The sequence below is a fragment of the Sciurus carolinensis genome, chromosome 9 (assembly GCF_902686445.1).
Source record: "Sciurus carolinensis chromosome 9, mSciCar1.2, whole genome shotgun sequence".
In the NCBI taxonomy this organism is placed as follows: Eukaryota; Metazoa; Chordata; class Mammalia; order Rodentia; family Sciuridae; genus Sciurus; species Sciurus carolinensis.
Window position 1 is genome coordinate 23,228,604 of NC_062221.1, and position 22,350 is coordinate 23,250,953.

Here is a 22,350-nt window from a genome sequence, read left to right on the forward strand (position 1 = left end):
GTTAACAGTATTTTATGGTCTTCAGGATTTGATTTTTTTATCCTCAGACCATTTTGCTTTTCACAATGACCAGCTATCAGTTATGGATAAAATGTAGATGTAGAACTTACAGAATAGCGCTTTAGTGAGGGAAAATTTTGAGTAGAATAATGTCTTGTCACTTTTTTGTATAATAAACTTAAGAGAAGGAGGGTGAGAGAGAGAGAAAGAGACATAATGTCAGAGAAAAGCAGGTGGAAACTGGCCATTTCCTGAATATTCAAAGTGAAAACAAGCTAACCTCTTTTGAGGTTCTTTGCTTTAGACTAAAAAGGCATTAACTAACCAGGACTGATGACAAGGGAAGAATCCCAGTACCTTGCATATGGTAGCCACTTACTGTGTTTTTGAGTGAATAAATGAGTAAAATTTTGCATTTTCTAACAACGGTCATATTTGAGAGTAAATTAAGCATAAATTCAGGTTTTCTGGCCTGGGGAGATAGCTCAGTTGGTAAAAGTGCTTGCCTCACAAGCACAAGGCCCTGAGTTCGATCCCCAGTACCGCAAAAAAAAAAAAAAAAAAATTCAGGTTTTCTGCAATTTTAGTCTAAACAAATGCCTTCTTTATACTCATTCAGTTTCCAGCTACCTGGAACCTTAAGGGTTCTAAGAAATTGAAATGCTTCATCAAAGTAGGATTTAGAGTAAATAAGAGATTTCAGGAACTTTTTTTTTTTTTTTTTTTTTTTTTTGTGGTGCTGGGGATCGAACCCAGGGCCTTATGCTTGCAAGGCAATCACTCTACCGACTGAGCTATCTCCCCAGCCCCTGAGAAACTTTTTAAATGAGAAATTAAGGAACAAGAAAAAATTATAGTTAATTTTCCTTTTCCTCAGAGTTCATGCTATCCATGAAATCTCTTCCAGGAAATAGCACATTACATCTCATCCTATAGTCTAACAGTTGATCATATTGAATGAATGGATTTCTCAAAATGTGGTCAGTATCTGTCAGTTTCTGTAAATCAGATATCAAATAGACTTTAAAATAATTTTCATTTCAAATAAAAAGTTGACATGGGTTATAACTGAACTTAAAATGTCCAATGTAAACCACATAGTCATAGCCTTAGAAGTGATCACAGACATTCCATTCTAACTGGAAATATGAAATTGGAAAGATAGAAAAATCATTAACAATGTAATGATTGTTTTATTATACAAAGAATTACATAAAGAAAATAGTAATGAAATCCAATCACTTGTGTTTGGAGGGAGGGGGTGTTTATTAAGGAGATACAGAAATGCAGAATTATTTTTAAAAAGTAATTAACATTCAACTATCACAGTTCAAAGGAAGGATATTTTCCTAAATTAGGGGTTCACAAATGCTTTTACCGATTTTGATTTCTTTAGATTTATCCTCACTATAAAGAGAAAGCAGTGATCATTAGAGATGTTAATTGCAGGTTTGATGTCTTTGGTAACTGCTGTGGATCATTTTCAAGTTTGGTGTGATTATCAGCTACAATTTCCCCTGGATGAGAGTGAATTTTAACTGCATGATACCAATATGACCTTTTAACTTAGTGGAGTATGATTACTACTCCTACTTGTAAAATTTATGGCATTGATAGACTAATTTACATCTTCTTACTCTGAATTTAATTCCCCACATAGCTGAGAAACTTTGGAAAGACTGATTGGATAGTTGAAGGACAGTTTTCAATGAATCCTAATTGCCCTGTGTTAATTTATTTATAGGGAGTATATAGTAGATACCTTTTGGGAAATAATTCAGCTGAGGATAGCTTTCTGTTTGCCAATATTGTGCACCCTCTGGCAGAAACTGGATTACAACTCTCAAAAAGGTAAGGAAAACAGATTCCTTCATTAACTCAAATTAGAGCCTTAATTAAGTCTGTTTCAGTTAGTTTGCAGAGAATAGGAAGGCAACATGGAGTATTCATTCATTAACGAATAATTAGTTAAGTGAGGTCATGAAGTTCTCCCACAGTCAAATATCATGAATTTTTATTCATACACTTCATAAGTGTCTTTGAAACCCATATCTCCATCAGTAGAGCACTTTTTGAGGCATCTCACACACTTTGCCAGTTACAGTCCTGTTACTGAATACATGTATAATGCTGTCCCTGGAAGTTTTTGCCTAAGCCACAAGTACCTGCAGAATAGCATTAGAATAGTTGGTTTTTCACAATTCATATTATGGATAGGTACTTGTGATCTGTACACCGTGATAACCAACTCTGTTGTGTTTTATGTTGACCTTTAAAGGTCTTCTTTATAACACCTTGCAGTCATATTTGTGTATTTGTAAAGAATAAGGATTAAATTTGCATTCAGTTTCCTTCTTTTTAGGGACTGACAGATGACCTCAATAAAGATTCAAAACTAGCATTGATTGAGGTCATACTAGGCCTATATTTTTTCCCAAATAGTGCTTTAAGCATTAAAGTTTAATGCTCAAAATAAGATGATTCTATATTTACCCCATAATATGAAAGACAAAAAGCCAAAGTATGGCAGCTCTTTCTGAGGGATATTTTGGGGGAACTGGAAGGCAGACTTCACATTATCTCCTTCAGAAATAGATAACTTTGATTTTGAACATTTTGGTAACATTTTTCTTTTCTTTTTCTCTTCTTTGGTTAAGAACATTCAGTACCTCATTGCCACAGGTTGATACTACCGGACAGTTGTTTGTACAAACTCGAAAAGGCCAGGAAGTTCTTATGAAGGTGAAGCATTTCATGAAGCACCATATTCTTCCAGCTGAAAAGGTATTTTATAAACAAAATCATGTGCTAAAGGACTATTGAATACTTCTGTTATCTTCGCTTATAGGGTTCCATGGTGTTGTTTTCTTTGCCATCAATTCTTACCCAGATTCCCCTCCTCATCTGAGAAATTCCAAGCTCCTAAAATATGACTGGGGGAGAAGCAGGGTGTGGCAGTGCATGTCTGTCATCCCAGGGACTCTGTTGTTTGAGGCAGGAGGATGGTAAGTTCAAGGCCAGCCTGGGCAATTTAGCAGACCCTGTTCAAAATAAAATAAAAAGGACCAGGAGTGTGACTCAGTCATAAGAGACTCTCTAGGTTCAGTTCCCAGTATCTCTCACACTCACTGTCTCCCCCACCTACACACACACACACACACACACACACACACACACATACACACATACACACACACATGCTAGAGAGGAATGTATAGGTAACTCTGCACAATAGAAAGTAATCAAACAGAATTAGCAGTTGGGAGCCTTAATATATTGAAGTAAAACACTCCTTTGCACACCTTTTCCTACAGCAGTAACATTCAGCTTTTTAAAAAATTATTATTATGGATCCCTTTAAGAATCTAATGAGAACTTCACAAGAGGATTATACTCAGAAAGTTTCACTTATCATTTCAAGCTGCTCACAGGTATTACCCATTCTCTCCCCCAAAAGCTACTATTTTAAGGTGTGAAGTTACAGTAAGTTCTTGGAAAGTAAATAGGGAGGCAACACGATATATTCACTCATTCAGTTAACAAATAATTGTTGGGTACATAACGATAAGTCAGAAAGAACAAGACAGACAGGATTTATGCTCCTGTGCACTTAAATACTTTTGCAAGAAATAAAGACATTAAATAAGTTGACAAAAACTGTGAAGAAAAGATAAAACCTCTTATGAGACAATGGAAGGGAGTGGGGACGTGTGTGGGTAGAACCCTGGTGGAGGAATGTAAGGGCTCCATTCTAGGCCCTACCTTCTACCAGTTAGGTGGGGCAGTGTTAATTGGCCTTGTGTGGCCTCAGTCTCCTCATCTACAATGTGAATCCGTCTGACCAGACATACAGTCAATTCCTATTCTACTTGCCTGTGATTCTGAGAGGTCTAGAGCTAATCAGATAGGGACAAAAAAGACCATTCTTTCAACAAAAATGTTCAGAACTGGTATGTGTTCGTAGGGCAGTTGTGATGGTGTTTTAATTATATGAATATCATTTCAAAGTAAATATCTGTCTTGAGATTTCTCATAGAGTGGGATATAGTTTCTTTAAAAATACTTAATATGAGGAAATTTCTTTCTAAAATAATCACTACTCATGTCCAGCGATTAAAGTTATCCCTGAATATATTCTGCTTTAGTTAGTATTTGTTCAATTTTGAGATTTAAAACTCTGAACTTTTGGTTTTTAAAAAGAGAATGCAACACTTTTCTTTCAGATGGTGGTCTGAATTTAACATTTTCTTCCCTTCCCCCAAATAGAAGACTGTTGAATTAACAATAATAAGAAGTTTTTGGAAGTCATACATGGTGGTGCATACCTGTAATCCCAGCAATTTGGGAGGCTGAGGCAGGAAGTTGGCAAGTTTGAAACCAGCCTTAGGCTTTAAGCAACTAAGTGAGACCCTCTCAAACTAAAATAAAAAAGGGCTGGGGATGTAGCTCAGTGGTAAAGCACCCCTGGATTCAATCCCCAGTATCAAAAAAATTTTTTTCTAGAAAATGGAATAAATCAATAAAAGCATGAATGCAGGAAGGAGACACACCAGACAACTAAAGGTTTTGAAAAGAGAATGTACATTAGATTTGGAAAGCAGAGAAGATCACAGTCAAGAATAAACCATTACATTGGAAGCCACATCTCAAAAGAATTTTGAAATAAGAAATGGCTATAACGCAGGTGGTAACCATTTATCCAAAAGGGAGTCCTCTGTGATTGACTGAGGAGGAGAGAAAGAATTCCAAGAGGAAGAGAAATCCCAATGGTTGATTGAAGAAATTAGCAGATGGGTTGCTTGGGTTGATTGATCTCTCATAACCCTACATAGCAATGGTATTTGCCCCAAACAGCAGGCTGCAACAGTATTCTTTAAAAAAGAAGAAGTCAGGTTTTTAACTTGAGGGTTAGTGGGCTTAAGCAGGGCTCTCCATGTATTGATTTTTCTATTTTACTTTTGTTTTTGTTTTTGGTGGGGGGTTGGGGGATTGGGTGGAGGCTCCAGTGTGCCTTTCAGCCTCCCTAATTCCTATCTGCTCACTCTAAAATGCAGACTGTGAGTTGGCTCTTTCATTCATAAATGCATCTAGACATTCAACTGAAACTGCAGCACTAAAGAGCTGCAGGTCAGGTAGTCATGCAGTGATACTCCACTGACATTATTATCATGAAGCAATTAAAATATATGCAAAGAATTTACAAGAAAATAAAATGTTTTATTGGGCTGGGGTTGTTGCTCAGTGGCTAGAGCATTTGCCTAGCATGTATGAGGCACTGGGTTCGATTCTCAGCACCGTATATAAATAAATGAGTAAAATAAAGGTCCATCAACAACTAAAAAATATGTATATAAAAACATTTTTAAAAAAGAAAATGTTTTATAGTTCTTTAAAAAGCAGCCTGTATCTTTAAAGAGAAGATTTTGCATGTTTCATGTGGCAAGGAAAGCCACAGTCATTTTCATCTTTACAAATCTTTCAAGTCAGGAAGTAGCCATAACTGACAATGTACACTTTTTCTTCTTTTAAAAGCTTGTAATCTGGGCTGGGGAGATAGCTCAGCTGGTAGAGTGCTTGCCTTGCAAGCACAAGGCCCTGAGTTCAATCCCTAGTAACGTGGGGAAAAAAAAAAAAAACCAACTTGTAATCCTATTACTATTTTAATCTAGTTATTCTCTGGTGATTTGGACTTGTGTAATTAAATTCGCTTCCCCCGCCTACCCCGCACAGGTTCTGTAAAAATATTTTAGTTGGTAGAATAATTCTGAATGCAACTAATCCCTGACTGTGGGGTATATGCATTTGAAATGATATTAGAGAAAAGTAGATAGTTTTTTCAAAATGGAAGGGGGGAAATCCTATGTAAAATTCTATCCAATATTATTATAACTGAGTTTTACAAAATTCCAAACAATCATGTTTATAAAATAAGTTTGTATCATAAAACACCAACATTTTAGCAGTATCTTTAGCTACTAAGACCCTCGACTTTATCTTCTTACATAATTTTCAAGTTTTTTATAATAAGAAAAAATAAGTTTCACAACTATGCTAATGACCTTTTGAAATTCCTTGAATAGCATAAACTGAGAACTTATTATCTATGAAAACAGTAAAAGTCAGTTCTTCCCATTTAAAATTAATAAGGAATCCTAAAAATAGCATGTAAAACAGAAACCATGAAACTGTCAATTCTTTCTAGTAGACTTAAGTTTAAAGTAAAAATCGTATATTATGAAATTATTTGTAGGCTAAGATTTAAGAATCTGAATAACATACTCCTCAGTTAGTAGATGAAGAAGTACCAAATTAAAGTTGGGAAGATTGCGCACCAAGCATATTTTCTGCTGTTGTCTTTCACCAACATTTTTTTTTTGAGTTGGGGTCTTGCTTTATTGTCATGCTGGTCTCAAACTCTTTTTTTTTTTTTTTTAAATGTGTTTTTAGTTGTCGATAGACCTTTATTTTTATTTATTTATTTACATGTGGTGCTGAGAATCAAACCCAGGGCCTCACACATGCCAGGCAAGTGCTCTACCACTGAGCCACAACCCCTCAAACTCTTGAGGTCAAGAGATTCTCCTGCATCAGTCCCAAGTAGCTGGGGCTACAGAGGTACATTACAGCTCCTGGCTTATTAAATTATTTTTCACACTTTAAAAACTGAGGACTCTTTTTTTGTAACAAGGTATTTTATTTAATTCTGAGTCACAAATAGATTTTGAGTTCCCTAAATGGATAGATTTTAGAATATGAAGTATTAAATAATGTAAGTTATTAAATAATTGCATAAACACTGGCATAATTCAATTTTTTAGAACTTTAATATTGGTGTAATTTAATTTCTTAGAATTCTAGCATCATAGAGAGGTAGTCAGAGATAAGGAAATTATAATATATTTATTACCAAACACAATAGCACTGATTATTTCTATAGCTATATAAGGATTGGAAATACTAAACAACCCTAAACAGGAAATCTTCCAATTTAACTGACTTCCCGACAGAAATGACAATAGCTATTCATCCTGGTGCCTTTGAGAGGACAGACCTTTGCCTTGTTGAGGTTATCACCAAATAAAGCAGGGCTCTATCTAGAGTAGCTATTCTTCAATGCAAAGAACATTTCAGTATGTAGCTTATATGAATATCTTTGGGTCTGAACAACTTTGGAAAATAATTTGATAATAAGGATAAAGAGTTTTGACAATGCTTATAGACTTTAACCCAGTATCCTACTAGCCTAAGTGTAGATAAAAATAATAGGTACAGAGATACATTAATAGCAGTACATTGCAGAATGCCTGTATAATCCAATATTTTCATTGTTTTAACTTCTTTTAGTTGCACACATTAGAGGTTTTAATGTTTTATTTCACTAGTTTTTTTATAGGTTTACTCACATATTTGTTACTTTATTGATTTATTATTCTTTCTTGCAACTCAGGTGTTTCTTCTAGAATCAAGTTCCTTAGGGAAAATCTGCATGCTAAACTTTTTTTTATCTTTCTCTAATCTTTTTTTGGGGTGAGTGGGTAATGATTTTTTTTATCGGTAATACATTTATTTTGCCCTAATTCTTGAAAGATAGTTTTATTTTATATAGAATTATAGGTTGATAGTTATTTTCTGTCAGCAATTAAAGATATTTTTCCACTGATTTTTTGTTTCATTGTGTCACTGTGGAAGTCAGCTTTCAAAATTTTTTTATTATCAGTAATCTCTTTTCCCCTTCCTCTTTTTCCTTTTAAGAGATTTTTCTTTTTCTTTGATGTTCTGTAGTTGTATTGTGCTTTATCTTTGTCTTATTTTCTGAATTGATTTATCAGTTCTAAAAACTTCTTAGAATAATTTTTCCCAAATGTTGCCTCTCTCATTCTTTTCATCTAAGGCTCCAGGAAGACTTATGTTAGAACTTCTCTCTAAATTCATTATATCCCTTCACCACTCATATTTTCTTTCTCTTGAATTTCTGTTCTTCATCCTGAGTAATTTCTTCAGGTCTCTTCCATTTTTTAAATTTTTTTAAGTTGTATGTAGCCTGTTTTTTAACCATCCATATAATAACTGTTCTCTCATTTTGGAGTGTCAGAACTGCCCAGGGAGCTCTAAAGAACACAGAAGCCCAGGCTCCTTGAAGTATGATAAGGCCTATCTTATGCCCGTTTTTTCACCAAGTGATACTGACACCACCAAAGTTTGAGAATCCCTGACACAGAGGTTTTTTTTGTTTTGTTTCTTTTTCTTTCTTTCTTTCTTTCTTTCTTTCTTTCTTTCTTTTCTTTTCTTTTCTTTTCTTTTTTTTTTTTTCTTTTTTTTTTTTTTTTTTTTGTACCAGGGATTGTACACTTAACCTCTGAGCCACATCCCCAGCATTTTTAATTTTTTTATTTTGAGACAGGGTCTCACCAAGTTGCTGAGGGCCTTACTAAGTCTGGCGTTGACCTTGGAATCCTCCTGAGGGATTACAGGCGTGCACCACTGTACCCAACCCTGCCACAGAGTTTTTAAGCTTAATCACTGAGGTTTTGTTTTTCTCAAGTTGCTTTCATTTTTTTCAAATTTGCCTCGTTGATTTTGATAGTCCTTTGTCATACTTTTAATGCTTTTGCTTTTGAAATCTATTGAATACAAATATTTTATATCCTGTGTCTCATCATTACTCTATCTGTAGTCTTTGAGAAGTATGAGCTTGTTTTGTTGAATTATTGTTTTTGCTAGTTCTTGTTTGTGGTGGCTTGTTTGCTTGAGTGATTAGTAATTTTTCATAGTGTACTCATGTTCCTTGGAATGTAATTTTATGTGAAGGAATTATTAAGGCTTTTGTGTTAAAACTTTCCTTCAGAAAAGATTTACTTTTGTTTTTGCCAAGTGCTCATGGACACTATCACCAGGAACGTTGTAAACTTACTTTTTGGTTTGAGGTTTTTTCCTAAAACCACACAGGACTTGAATTCAGATTCCAAACTTGGGTGAAGGCAGACTAAGTTAGAAGAATCTCTTCTTTCTATTCCACTCAGAACTAAGACCTTTATATGGGTCTCTATTTCTATGGACTACCTCAGAGGGGTGGGATATTTTTTTTCAATACTGAGGATTAAACCCAGGGGTGCTCTACAACTGAGCTACACCCCTACCCCTTTTTATTTTTTTATTTTTTATCTTGAGATAGGGTCTTGCTAAGTTGCTGAGGTTGACTTCAAACTTGCAATACTCCTGCCTCCACCTCCAAAGTTGCTGAGATTACAGGTATACCACCACACTAGTCTAGGGATGGGGATTTTTGTGTGTATGGTTTTTTAGATGTATTTTTAAATATATATATTTTTTAAGTACTTCTATCAACTGAGCTATATCCCCAGTACTGGCTTCAGTGGAGGAAAGAGGGAATCTCTGATACTCCCTCTTGCTGTGTTTCAGGCACTTGACTTTTTCTCTGGACACCTGCCTATGTGACCCATTAACACCCAGGGCCTAAGCTAGGATAGATCAGCCTCCATGGCCCAGACAAACATGCTCCAGTCCTCTCTCACATCTGAAGAGTCAGACCTGTTTTATCCTGGCCTTGAGGGATTTCTTATTTTCCTTCCAGCACAGCCGTGCATTACTAAATATATTTCAAAATTATTTTTAATATTTTGCCTAACCTTTTTAGTTGAGGGATTTCTATACCCATCTAGTGTACCGTATTTCTGGAAATGAAATACTCAAATCTTGGTTATAAGATTTTTACTATCTAATATTGGGGCGGCATAATTTTGTGAGCAGCAAACCTTTAGAATTTTTGTTATTCTGTATCTGGTTTTAAAAAGATGACTCATTTAATAGCAGCTGAAAAAATTTCTTCACCCAAAAATGTTTACTTTTGATATTCTTCATTTGTGACATTATTTAATTTGGTTAACTTAAGCCTATAATTTTTTTCTTTTATTATCTTAAGGAGGTATTTGAATACTGTGCTCAAAATGAAAATTCAGTAGAGAAGTGGAAACAACCCTTAGTGATTGAGAAACTCAAGGTAAGAAAAATAAGAGAATCTTTAATATTAGAAAATGCAAGTGTTTTTGGAGATCTTAGTTTTTGTTGTTATGTCCTTAGAAGATAATCATATCCATAATTTTTAAAAGAGAGCTAGAAAGTAGAATCTATGATACAATAAATTGGGCTGTATATTGTATATGGTATATGATGAAGGTCACTTTTTTAGCTATTCAAATAAAAATTAGATTAAAACTATTCATTATCGGCTATCACTAAACTAAGGTCAAAGTCAGAACAGGGCACTTGGGGGCTCAGGGTATAGGGTGTAGTGTGGTGGTAGAGAGCTTGCCCATCACGAATAAAATTGTGAGTTCAATCCCCAGAACTGAATTTTTTTTTTTTTTAAAGTAGGGCATTTTCCCACATGGGCTTAATTCACCTTTCTCATTTTCAACTTTTCAAGTCTTATCAACAACACATGTAAGAACTCCAAACACACAAAATATTGGCATAATTATGCTCAAATATGGGAGATTTTATAATAGTTTTGATTTAATAAGCTCTAAACAAATTTAGTGTTTTTGTTTTTGTTTTGCCAAATCTAAGGAAGATGGAGGAAAAGACATTTCATTAATTGTTAAGAAACTCTTGATTTATAATGAATTACTAACTGCTTGGTTTTATATACTATAGAATACAATGAAAAACTCTGTTAAGTGTTTTTAAATCTCAGAAAGCATAAATACCATTATCTTTTTAAAATAAGATCATTTATGTCCTGGTGGATTCTGTTCACTTTGGCATGTTCTTCACCTTGACAGGAAATGGCCAAAGCACAGGGCCTCTGGAACTTGTTTTTGCCAGCTGTGAGCGGTCTGAGCCAGGTGGACTATGCCTTGGTTGCTGAGGAAACAGGAAAATGCTTTTTTGCTCCAGATGTCTTTAACTGCCAAGCACCAGGTTACTAATTAATTCAAAACAGAATTTTCTCTGATACTCTGAGCATTATTTAAAATTTCTACCTTTCATGATGAAGTTTTTCTACAGTCATTGATTCATAAATTTCACTATAACTTTTATTTTTCATATGCTTTGATTTAAATATAAAAAATGAATTTGAGGTTCTCATTGGATTATTTTTATGTTAAACATCATTACGGTAAGGGTATTGGTGAAGAAAGGTAGCTACAAAAGGGGACTGATTATTTGAGGATCCTAATTTCCTGACTGGGGATTTGGTATTTCCGTGGCTCTTTAGATTGAATAAAGTTCCAAGTCTTTTGATTAACCTCACTATCTCTTCACTCATTCACCAATTATTGATTACCTACTATGTGCCAAGCACTGTTCTAGGCTCTTATGGTAGGGAATAAAATATTCAATGAACCTTGTCTTTAAGGGTCTAATTCTAATAGAGAGAGACAAAAATAAATAATAATGATAATAAATAAATTAAGCAGTAAATCTGAGGATGGAAAGTACTTTAAAACAAAAGCAACCAGCAGGATAGGGGAGTTTTGGAATGCTGAGGGACAGGGAGGTTACAGTTTAAGATAAAATGATCAGGATAGACCTCATTGAGAAAATGACATTTGATAAAGACAAGTAGAAGGTGATTGATGACTTAGCTATCCTGATATCTGGGGGGAAAGTTTTCATAGCAGAAGAAACAAAAAATTCAAAGACCCTAAGGCAAAAGTGTGATTAGGATATTCCAGGAATAACTAAGGAGGCCAGTGTGGCTAGAGGAAGAATAACAGGAAAAGGGATCCAAGAGGAAAGGGCCTCATTTGTTGGGCCTTATTGGGCAGGTAAGGGGTTGTACCTTCAGGAAGAAGAGGAACCTTTGGGGATTTGGAGCAGAGCATTGACAAGATGTAATTTCAGATCAAAAAGAATCACTTTGGTTGCTATGTTGAGAATTGACAAAAGAAGGAAAGATGGGAAACAGGAAGTCTGTTTCAGTAATCCTGATGAAAGATGATGATGGTTTAGATTGGGGTAGTAGTGGAGAGAGTGGTAAGTGGAAAGATTCTAAATGTATATATAAATATATTCTAAATAAATATATATACACATAATATATATTTTGTGTGTGTGTGTATATGTGATGCTGGGGATTGAACCCAGGGCCTTGTGCATGTAAGGCACACACTCTATCAACTGAGCTATATCCCCAGCCCTCTAAGTATATTTTGAAAGAAGAACCAGGAGGATTTACTGATTAGATATGGATTATCAGTGGAGGAATCAATGATGCCTCCAAGGATATTTGTGAAAAATCAGATGAAGAAGGAGAGGTAAATGTAGTTGTAGAAGGTATTTTCAAACCTGAATTTGTAGAACTGCTTAAGAAGCTCTGGGAATATTCATATTCCCAAGCTCTATCCCTACAGATTCAGATTCAGTATATCTAGAGTAGGAATGGAATGTCTCCCGCTGCCTGCCCCAAGTTACTCTGGTTATTCTGATGCTATCAGTCAAGGATTAGCACTTGGTTTGTAATAGGTTGACAGTGTCCCCACACAAGTTAGGTGGCGGTATTGCCTTTTGTACTCATCATATGGCCTTGAGGCTAAGGTTTTCCCCAAGAGTTAAAGCAGTGTTAAGCTACCAAAAAAGAGGTATATGCAACTATCTTGGACTTCTGTGAGAAAACATTCTGAATTTAGCAAAGTGGCTTCATTCCAGTCTTTGTCTCATTTTTTTGTTTTTGGCACTATTAAGACAGTTCATAGACTTCTGATGATAACAGAGCTTGGCCCTGACATGATTTCTCTTTTCTAAACACTGATCCAAAAATCACTCTACTGCATTGTATTCCAATAATGACACTATTATAAATGAAAAGAAATCTTTCCACAAAGTTTGTAAAGAGTTATCCTAATTGGGTAAAGCTATTACAACATACTACATAGGTAGCATGATTTCGTAGAAAGGGAAATTAACTAGTAATCTTTTAATTTAAATGTTTTTATTGCTATTCATGGTAAGAAATATATATTATATTGTGACGCAATATGTAGCATATGAGTGTACATGTGGGTTCATGGATGGATGGATAAATATTCCTACATGGTACAGGAACAAAAGTTTCATGAAACAGTACTTTTGCTTACTTCATGTAGTACATTCAGATATTTCCCAGTGACTCTAATCTAATGTTTTCTATTTTATTTCTAAAGGAATGCTAGCCCCATTTTACCAGATTGATTCCCTGATACAGTAATGGCCATAATATGACAAATACGACTCTGAGAGACGTTCTTACAGATTCAACTGTCTTCCACTATTTTCAATTTGGCCTGTGAACTTACTTGTTACTAGATGGTCATGGATTTTTTTCCTAATATTAGAATTTCATAAGTCTATCACTTGTATTGTTTAAATGATGTTGAAATTTTCTAATTGGGCAGGGGAATACATGTGCTTTGATTAAGAAATAATTAGCAACTCTACTAAGCAAGTAAAATATAGAAATTAGAAGTAGAAAATGAGGTGTTTTCTTTTTGTGGTGGAGATGTCTTCATTAAGGCCTTGAACATTGTGTTTTAGAGCATTTCCAAAGCAGATAAAGAAGGAAATGTAAGTGTTCTTAACTATAAAAGATCAATTTCTACACATGTTACCTAAATCATTTCCCAGATACCATAACTATGAAAGTTTATGGGAAACATGTGTTCTTCCAGTTTGTATATTTACCCTTCAATAAGTTGTACGATATTTTATACTGGAATGTTGTTTTCACAGCAATTTTAATCCCAACTCTACTGGAACAGTGGGGAACTGTTGGGATGATTTTTTTAATGGGAAAAAAAATTCGTAGAAAAAACTGGGCTTAGTTTCCCAATCTATACATGATAACTTTGCCAGATTCTTAGAATAACTGATAATTTTGGAATTTTTAATTCAGTATTTATCTTAGTCTAATTGTAACAAATAACACTGAATTTAAAACAAGCAAAGAATGCAAACAATGAGTTTCATCTAATTTAACTCGGGACTTCTTTTCTCTCTCATTTAGAAAGAATGTCAACTAATCACTAGGAATTTTGTGAATCTTGGTTCTGTGAAGAATATCTGAACAGAATACAAACATCTGGAAGAACTTAACTTAGATTTAACTTAGTTTTCATAGGCATTTGAGTAACTATCCTTAAACTTGTTGTAAGAGTTGATACTGAAAAATCCTTCTTCAAATTCTTGAGTAATCTGCACACAAGGAGATGTTTTAGGTAGTATGTTTAGAAATCTGATGGAAGTGGATATTCACAAAGGTATCTTAGAGCATTCTGCTCATGGAAAACAGGAAGCATTGCTTTTTTGGCTGAGGAGATACCACAGTGTATCATGTACCAAATACTACTACCATCCAAGGGTTGGGAAAGTTATCTACTGCTGCTTTCTAACCAGGGCAGGGATTCTGTCTTTCACATGCTTGAGAGAGGACTTAGTACTTTTCTATGTAGTATGGAATACACGAAAGTAAGAGTTATGTTAGAGATAAAGACAATAATTGCTATGTGAGTTCAGAGGAAGGAGATATTTCAAATGGGTAATTGGAGGTTCTTGCAGAGAAGGGAGATCATAAACAAGAATTTATTTACAGATGATTCATAGACTTTCAGAGAAAAGAGCTGGTCCAAGCAAATGGTGGAAGTTAGAAAGCACAGGGCATGTTCTTCAGTCTTAATTGATTTGACTATTAGAGCCATGCATTGCTGGGATGAACTGGGGAAGAGTCTGATTCAGAACAAGTCAAATAATATGTACTGAATGCCACATACTTACAACTGTGCATGCCATCATTGCAAATTGTACTTAGTGTGTGTTTCAGAATGTTTTTGTTAGAAAATATTTGCTTTTAAAAGATGCACGCCTTTATTGTCTACATAAAGTTGTGAATTCATGTTGGTAAAATTTTAAATGTAAAACAAATGCTTTTTATTCCTATTTGTAGACACAGGGAACATGGAGGTGCTGCATCTCTATGGAAGTGAGGAACAGAAGCAGCAGTGGCTGGAACCTCTTCTTCAAGGGGACATTACCTCTGCCTTCTGTATGACAGGTAAAGGCAAATCTCCACTCTCCCCCAGTCCTCAGTCATCCTGGAGTTGTTATGGATGAGCTGAAGAAGCATGGGATGTGGTTACCAATGGTCAGAAATGTGAATATGTGTGTTTTGGACTTGGTTTTAAATTTTGCAGTTTTTTATATGCAGAATAAAATTATCCTCACCTTTGGGAGGATACCAGATGATATTTTTCAGCAACCTGCTTTAGCATTAGCAGAAGAGTAAATCTAGTCTCATAATCTTTTAACCTGCATTTCTAAAATTGCTATCTGTGGATATTTAAGATTGTTTTATCCTTATGTGTGAAATATTTATCTTTTTGATAATTTTAGAAAAATGGAACTTTAACCAGTCCTGAACATATGGCTCAAATTATAAGCATATGAGAAAATAAAACTAGAAAAATGTTAATAAAAATGCTTTTTATACTATTTGTATATAGGAAACAATAATTAAGACCACTTTAAAGGACAAAATCATTATTTCGTGATTGAGTTAAACTGAATTTCTGTTGGCTATATTCAGCAAGGTCTCAATAATAAAATGCAAGATATGTAAGTTGGTGAAAGTATTTCCAATGGAACTTGCAAGGCACAGTTAGAAAGTAAGAAAGTAAGTAATATGGTGGGGAAAACTGGCTTTCCAGAATTTAGTACAGATTTCTAACAAGAGAAGTAAAAAACAATATTTTTATCTACTTTTGGTGATTGCCCAAAGGACTGAACGAGTTATATCCTAAGTAATATACATCAGTGAGGAAACCAAGAACACAGTTCAGAATACTGATCCCCTATGTTCCATATACTTAATTCATTCAGTTTTCCAATGCATATTTATTGAGTACCTACAATGTGTAGGTGAGGGGAGGACCAGGGTGGAATGGAGGAAGGATGGAAAATGATAGAGACAAGGATGCCCACGGTTTGTATTCCCTTATTTAAGCCTCTTTTGCAAACTGATATCTGCCTACCTGTAAATTCAAGTTTTGTTTGTTTATAGAGCCTGATGTAGCTTCAAGCGATGCCACAAATATTGCTTGTAGCATTGAGCGAGATGGAGACAGCTATATAATTAATGGCAAGAAATGGTGGAGCAGTGGTGAGTGTTCAGCATAATTTTTTTACTCAAAAGATTGATCCTTTGTGTTAGAATAATGCTGTGATTCACAGATATTAGTTTCATGATCACAGTTCTTTAAATTCTGCCTTTGAAAGCATTTTCAAATTTAGAAATAGTAGATAAGAGAAAAAGTAATTTAAAGAAGATAAGTTGTGCATGTTATTAAAAAATAATTTATTATAGGGTATAACTCAGCAGTAGAACTCATGTATGGTATTACACAAGGCCCTGGGCTCAATCCCCAGCACCAAAAATAATAATACTAATAATAATTTATTATGGTACATATTTTTATTGCTTAAAAATACAAGTGTTTAAATGAAAAATGAAAACTATACATTATAAAGAATCTTTTTTACATAGAGTTACTCAGCTCTCAGACTTACATAAAGAAATGAGTTCTTTAGGAAGTTATAAAAATTGGAAAACGGAAAACTATAATTTGAGAATTGCTTCTAAAACATACGTGATAAACCAACATTTATCAGAATAACCAGGTATTATTAAAGAAAGTAGACATTATGGAAGCAAAATATGTGTTTAAGAACTTACCAGGAGGGCTGGATATATAGCTCAGTTGGTAGAGTGCTTGCCTTGCAATCACAAGGCCCAGCACCGTAAAAAAAAAAAAAAAAAAAAAACTTAGCAGGAATATATAAAAGAGCTAGACAAGCTTATGAGGTTTTTTTTGTTGTTGTTGTTTTGGTTGTTTCAGTTATTCTACTTTCTAGAATTTTATAAAATTACTTTTAAGTTAAAAAAACAACAACAAAAAAGATAGTTTTGCTGCAGTTATTCAGGTACTAAAGTTTTGCAAGCAAATTGTTCTTACATTAAAATTTAGATACTTAAAAATCATTATAAATGCCTCCTTAACATAAACCTCTTTATCAATCAGTTTTAGAGATCCTAAATTCTAATATAGTGTTTTTCTTTTTAAACCTCATGTATTTTGAAATTATTAGAAATCCACAAGCAGTTACAAAGATAGTACAGAGTGATCTTGGGTACCCTTCACCCATAGATGAACCCAATAGTTTATTTTTCATAATTATAGTATAAAATCAAAATCAGGAAGTTGAAATCATTACAATGTGTATAGAAGTCTGTGTCATTATATAACATTGTAGATTTGTGTAACCAATAGAGTAATCAAGATATAAAAACCATTCCATCTCATAAGGATCATCTTAGTGCTTTGATGTATGCCTGTTATTACTTTTTTCCCTATATCACTAATTTTAATCTTCATGTTTTATTTATTATTTCCTCTTCTTTTTGACTTTTACCTTCGCCAACACCCCAACTCCTTCTTTGTTATAAGTTGTAACGACAGTATTTGAGATATGAGTTTCAGATTCCCTGCAAATTTTTTATCAGAGGGAGAAGCATCATTCTTATGTATCAAAGCAAAAGGTAGAATAGTTTTTCATTTAAATGGTAAAAGAGCTGGTTGGCTCCGTAGGAGCCTCAGAATCAAAAGGAATCTCCTCTACATTTTGTCTCTGTCTTCTCCAGGATCCATATTTCTTGGCCACTTTCATAATATAGTTTTTAAAAGAGGCTCCCATAAAAACATACAGGATTGGGTTGAGGCAGCTATGGAAGAGTGCGATGCTCTCTGTGATTTGGATGGCAACATCCATGCGTTTGCTCATGTCACAGTCAGTGATCAGAAAGTAGATGGTGTCTATGGCTTGGCAGAACTTGACAATGTTATAGGGCAGCTGAGTTACAATGAAAACTATGACAACTGTGAGCAAAACTTTGAGGGGTCGAGCTTTTTTAATGTTTGGCATCTTGATGAGAGTCCTTGCTGTCAGAGAGTAGCATACTCCCATAATAAGAAAGGGAATTACAAATCCAATGCAGATTTCCAGCATTTGAATCGATGCTTTCATGGATGTTCCTAGATGGTGGGGAAAGATGGGAATGCACCTCATGTTGTCATTTACTGTATAAAAAACCAGGTAGGGTATACTCAGCAAAATGGCAGCCATCCAGACACAGAAACAAATGATCCAGCAAGGTTTCCCCACTCTTGATTGGCTGGGAGCCTTAGTTACTGCCCAGTATCTATCTATGCTGATACAAGCCAGAAACTGCATTCCTGAGACAAAGTTTACTGTGTATAAGGCTGACGTTGCTTTGCACATCGTTTTCCCTAAAACCCACCCATGAACTGCATTAACTGCCCAAAAAGGCAGAGTGAATAGGAGGAGTAGATCTGCCACAGCCAAATTCAGGATGTACACATCTGTTTTGGTTCTCTGTTTCTTGTAGTAGGCATAAATTGCCACAACTATGGAATTGCCTGCAAGTCCAATGATGAAAGCTATTGCAAAAAAGGCAGGGAGGAAAACTTTTGCAAAATTTCTGACCTCTTCTTTTATACAGATCACTTCATACTGACTGTAGTCATGAGTGCCATTCATCTCGTTTTCCTCATAGTAGTAATCTGTTGACTGGTTCTGCTCCAAAGCCATGACTGCATCTAGATGGCAAAAAGAACACAAGATACTAATTTTAATATTGTTTAAAAGGAAACAGCTTTTGCCCAGCACGTGTTCTGTTCTTTCCTACAGAGTAGATTATTGCTATAATGCGTGAGCCTGAATCTGCCACCCTTTGAAAAGCTCTAAAGGGAGCCACATTGGAGTATATTCCCCAAATTAGTTACCCATCCTTTTACTTTACAAGTCTGTGGCAGGAACTGGGATTGACACCGGGATGATAAATAATACCCTAGGAAATTTTCTTAATCATTAAATCTTAAAATAAAATGGAAGACTTTTATGTAAATATAGTTTTTAAAACATGAATATTTAGTCAGATTTCAACTTAAGAGAATAAAAAAGTTATGATTTTTACATGTATGACTTAGTCTTATGGAGTATATCTATGATGAATTTTTAAAAATAAATTAATTTCTCATTTTTATATCATTTATAAATTGAAGCTAAATAAATAACCTCAACATCTGTACTGAAGATTCATAGTTGGCTTTTATAAAACAAGACTCTGTTAGTCAACTTCCCTCCCAAACCAGTCACTACTTGCTCAGGGTGTACTATTATTTGATAGCACTATTATCCCCCCTATATCCCCTAGGCTTTAGACTCTAAGCCTCAACCATCCTTGATTTCTCTCTTCATCCCTGATTTCCAGGCAGTCCATATGTTCTGGTTTTACCTTCCCAATAGGTCTTGAATCTGTCTCTTCCTTCTAGTTCACACTCTTCCACACATCTACCTAATCTGAGCATCATGACTCTCACCTGGTCTACTACAGTATCATCCTAGCTGGGATCCTGCTGGATTCCTCCTCATCACCTTGTCAAAAACATTTTTCTTATTGTTGTCTGAGTACTCTGTTTCTCAATTGCCAGTCTGCCACCCGCTTGCCTAGCTTCTCACCTGGAAGGCACATTGCTTCCTTTGAAAGATACAGTCCAAACTTCCTAGTGTGATAAGCTCCCTCCATAATGTGGTGCCACTCCCAGCTCCATGCCTCACACTTGGATAGGAATATGCTGTTTTGCCAGCATTTGGTTGGCACACAACACGCTACAGCATCATTGCTCATTCTAATCCTTTATCCAACATTATTTCCTGCCCTTCCCTGCCAGTTCCTACTCAATTAAACCAGATGTCACCTCCCCAGAAGACTTTCCTGATCCAATACATACCTCCCAAAGAATCGATCCCATCCCATGGAAAACATGTTTCCTGGACTGCCTTGTCCCTCTAGGCTCTAAGAGTGACCTGTTTGATTTGTGATTGTAATTGAAGCCTTATTAGTGTGCCTGGCACACACTAACTACTCAGTAAATATTTGTCGAACTGAAGCTTTGCAAGCAGGTAGAAAGCTGTTACTCTAGAATGGTTAGAGGATGTGCCAGGAATCTCCTGTTTCAACATGAAGCTGTTGTACTCTATTGATAGTACTAAGATAATCTCACACAGTATTCACAAATTTTAAAATGCATTTTATGACTTTGAATGTTTTTATTATGATGCTAAGCATTCTTTTGTTTTGTCTTTAGCCTTTCTATCTTCCTTTGGTTATTTTTATCCTTTGAAGAATCTCAAGTAATTGCATAGAAACAGTAATGAAGATCATATTTTCAAAGCAGTGTGCCAACTATGGTACATTTTCAAAAGAACAGTCTGAAACTGGCTAACCCTTTTTGAATGAGTAGAGCGAAGTGAAGCTGGTCCCCTGAGGAAAGATACCACATGGAAGAATTGCTTTCATTATGCAAAAACCAAGTACTGGGCTGGGGTTATGGCTCAGTGGTGGAGCCCTTGCCTAGCACGTGTGAGACACTGGGTTCGATTCTCAGTACCACATAAAAAAAAAAAAAAAAAAGTCCATTGACCACTAAAAAGAATGTTTTTTAAAAAGTACCAAAATTTAAAATTATTATTTTTATTATTATTATTTGAAAAGCTTCAATCTGGCAGACTACTGTACTCTTTATTTATGAATTAATTATTAACATAATGTGAACTTCGTTCTCTTTTATCCCAAAGATCTTGAGCCTGATGATAAAGAATAATATGGCCAAATAATATAAGATATTAAGAAAGGTTATTTTAAAGTAATGATTAATCTTATTAAAAAGGTGAGCAATTGGAATGGAAATTATTTGTAGAAATGAGCCTTCTGGCAGACATATAGAAAGACTTTAAATGTTTTTATGACTATTATAAGAACACAAAATAGTGCTTGTAAAAGAAAGCAGAAGATAGCACAGCAAAACCTATTTTCTCATTAATAAGGTTTTACACACAAGTAATGGTACTGAAAATATTTTCTTCTTGCTATATTCAGATTCTCACTCTAAGGTTGAAGTGTACAGTTGGTTTTAAGTAGTTTTTTTTATTTAAAAACTTACACTTTTATGTATATAGCCTCCCTCTAAATAGGTAAAAATACAGAATCTTTGGGCTTAAAAAAATTATATCCAAGTTAGAATGAAAAAAGAAAGAATGAACCAACCTGTTTCACCCGGCAGAGAGGAGCAGTCTTGAGTGCAGAGGATGAAATGACAGGGCTTCTCTAACTCGGGCTACTTTTGTTTTCGTTTTTATACCCCGCCTTTATCTTGGATCTAAGAAAGCTTTCCTGAAATTTTAACCTCGTGTGGACTTGATCGTTTCTTTTATGTAAAACCATTCTATAAAGTCAAATCCAAGTTCTTAAGTGTCCCAGGATGCAAATTTGGAAGAATTCCATCTTGTTTGCAAAACTACAGACCTCTCAAAGTTTCCACTCAGCTGAAGGGAACAAGAAAGTGCCTGCAGCTTAGCAAATAACAGCTAAAGCAGGAGATTCACCACAAGCAGCAACCTTCTCTGGTTGGAGGCATCTGGAGAAATACTCTGTGAAGTTATTTTGCTTAGGAAAGAAAACAAAAAAAAAATTACTTTACCCCAGAAAGTTATCTTTTTGAAGAGTAAATTATCTAATATTCCATTGTGTATATGTATACATTAAAAAAAAGACTAAATTGTCAAGAACTCTTAAATAATGAGTAATCATTACATACTTTTGTAGAATTTAATACTTTTTGCCACATCATTGAGTATTTTATTTAATCTGTAAGACTCCTGGCTTCCCCATACTCTTTCTCCATGCCCCAAAGTGCACCTTCCGCTGGACTTTATACTCTCCTGCCTGCTTATAACATTTTCCTAAGACCACCATACAAACCTTCAAAATCCTTCTATCTGGGGATACTATTTTTCCATACTTTCAAACAAATGAAAATTAGAGAAAGAAGAGAAATATATGCAGACTTGGCCCTCTCTGGTCTATTTCAACTTGACTCTCCTCACATTTGCATGGCAGTTGCCTTATTTATTTTCTCATGCAAGGCCAGCCTCAGTCCCCACCTACTGAAGTTATTTTAGACCCCAGCCATTTTTTTTTTTTTCTTCTAGCCTTCTTGTTGATTCACACAAAAGCAGCTCACCAGGGCCTGCCTTCATTTTCCCTATCTTCCCATAGTACACATAAGAGGGTATAGCCAGCTTCTCCTGTTTCACACCACCCTGAAGAAGTATCTGCATGCAGCCAAACCAGCTCACTACCTGGATTTGTGGCATTTGCCACTTTCCCTGGTGTCCGTATTCCCTCGTTGGCCAATTTCAAACTACGAAGTCACTAAA

At 35.0% G+C, this 22,350-nt stretch overlaps 2 protein-coding genes and 1 non-coding gene across 4 annotated transcripts in view; 1 reads left to right on the top strand and 2 right to left on the bottom strand.

Moving 5' to 3' along the window:
- The window catches only part of Acad11 (acyl-CoA dehydrogenase family member 11), an 89,822-nt gene that overhangs the window by 29,576 nt on the left and 37,896 nt on the right, over positions 1–22,350 (top strand). For both annotated transcript variants that reach the window (XM_047564692.1, XM_047564691.1), the window contains exons 8-13: positions 1,745–1,851; positions 2,658–2,784; positions 9,941–10,018; positions 10,803–10,941; positions 14,942–15,049; positions 16,055–16,153. In XM_047564692.1, the coding sequence (XP_047420648.1) occupies positions 1,745–1,851; positions 2,658–2,784; positions 9,941–10,018; positions 10,803–10,941; positions 14,942–15,049; positions 16,055–16,153 (658 nt within the window). The remainder of the gene's footprint in view (positions 1–1,744; positions 1,852–2,657; positions 2,785–9,940; positions 10,019–10,802; positions 10,942–14,941; positions 15,050–16,054; positions 16,154–22,350) is intronic.
- Trnav-uac (transfer RNA valine (anticodon UAC)) lies at positions 12,087–12,160 on the bottom strand. The gene has a single exon. It is a non-coding gene; the product is annotated as a tRNA-Val (tRNA).
- Ackr4 (atypical chemokine receptor 4) lies at positions 16,342–21,503 on the bottom strand. The gene is made up of 2 exons (XM_047564695.1): positions 21,179–21,503; positions 16,342–18,668 (listed from the first exon to the last, which is right to left on the bottom strand). Exon 2 carries the CDS (start codon positions 18,658–18,660, stop codon positions 17,608–17,610), a length of 1,053 nt encoding a protein of 350 aa, XP_047420651.1. The 5' UTR covers positions 18,661–18,668; positions 21,179–21,503; the 3' UTR covers positions 16,342–17,607.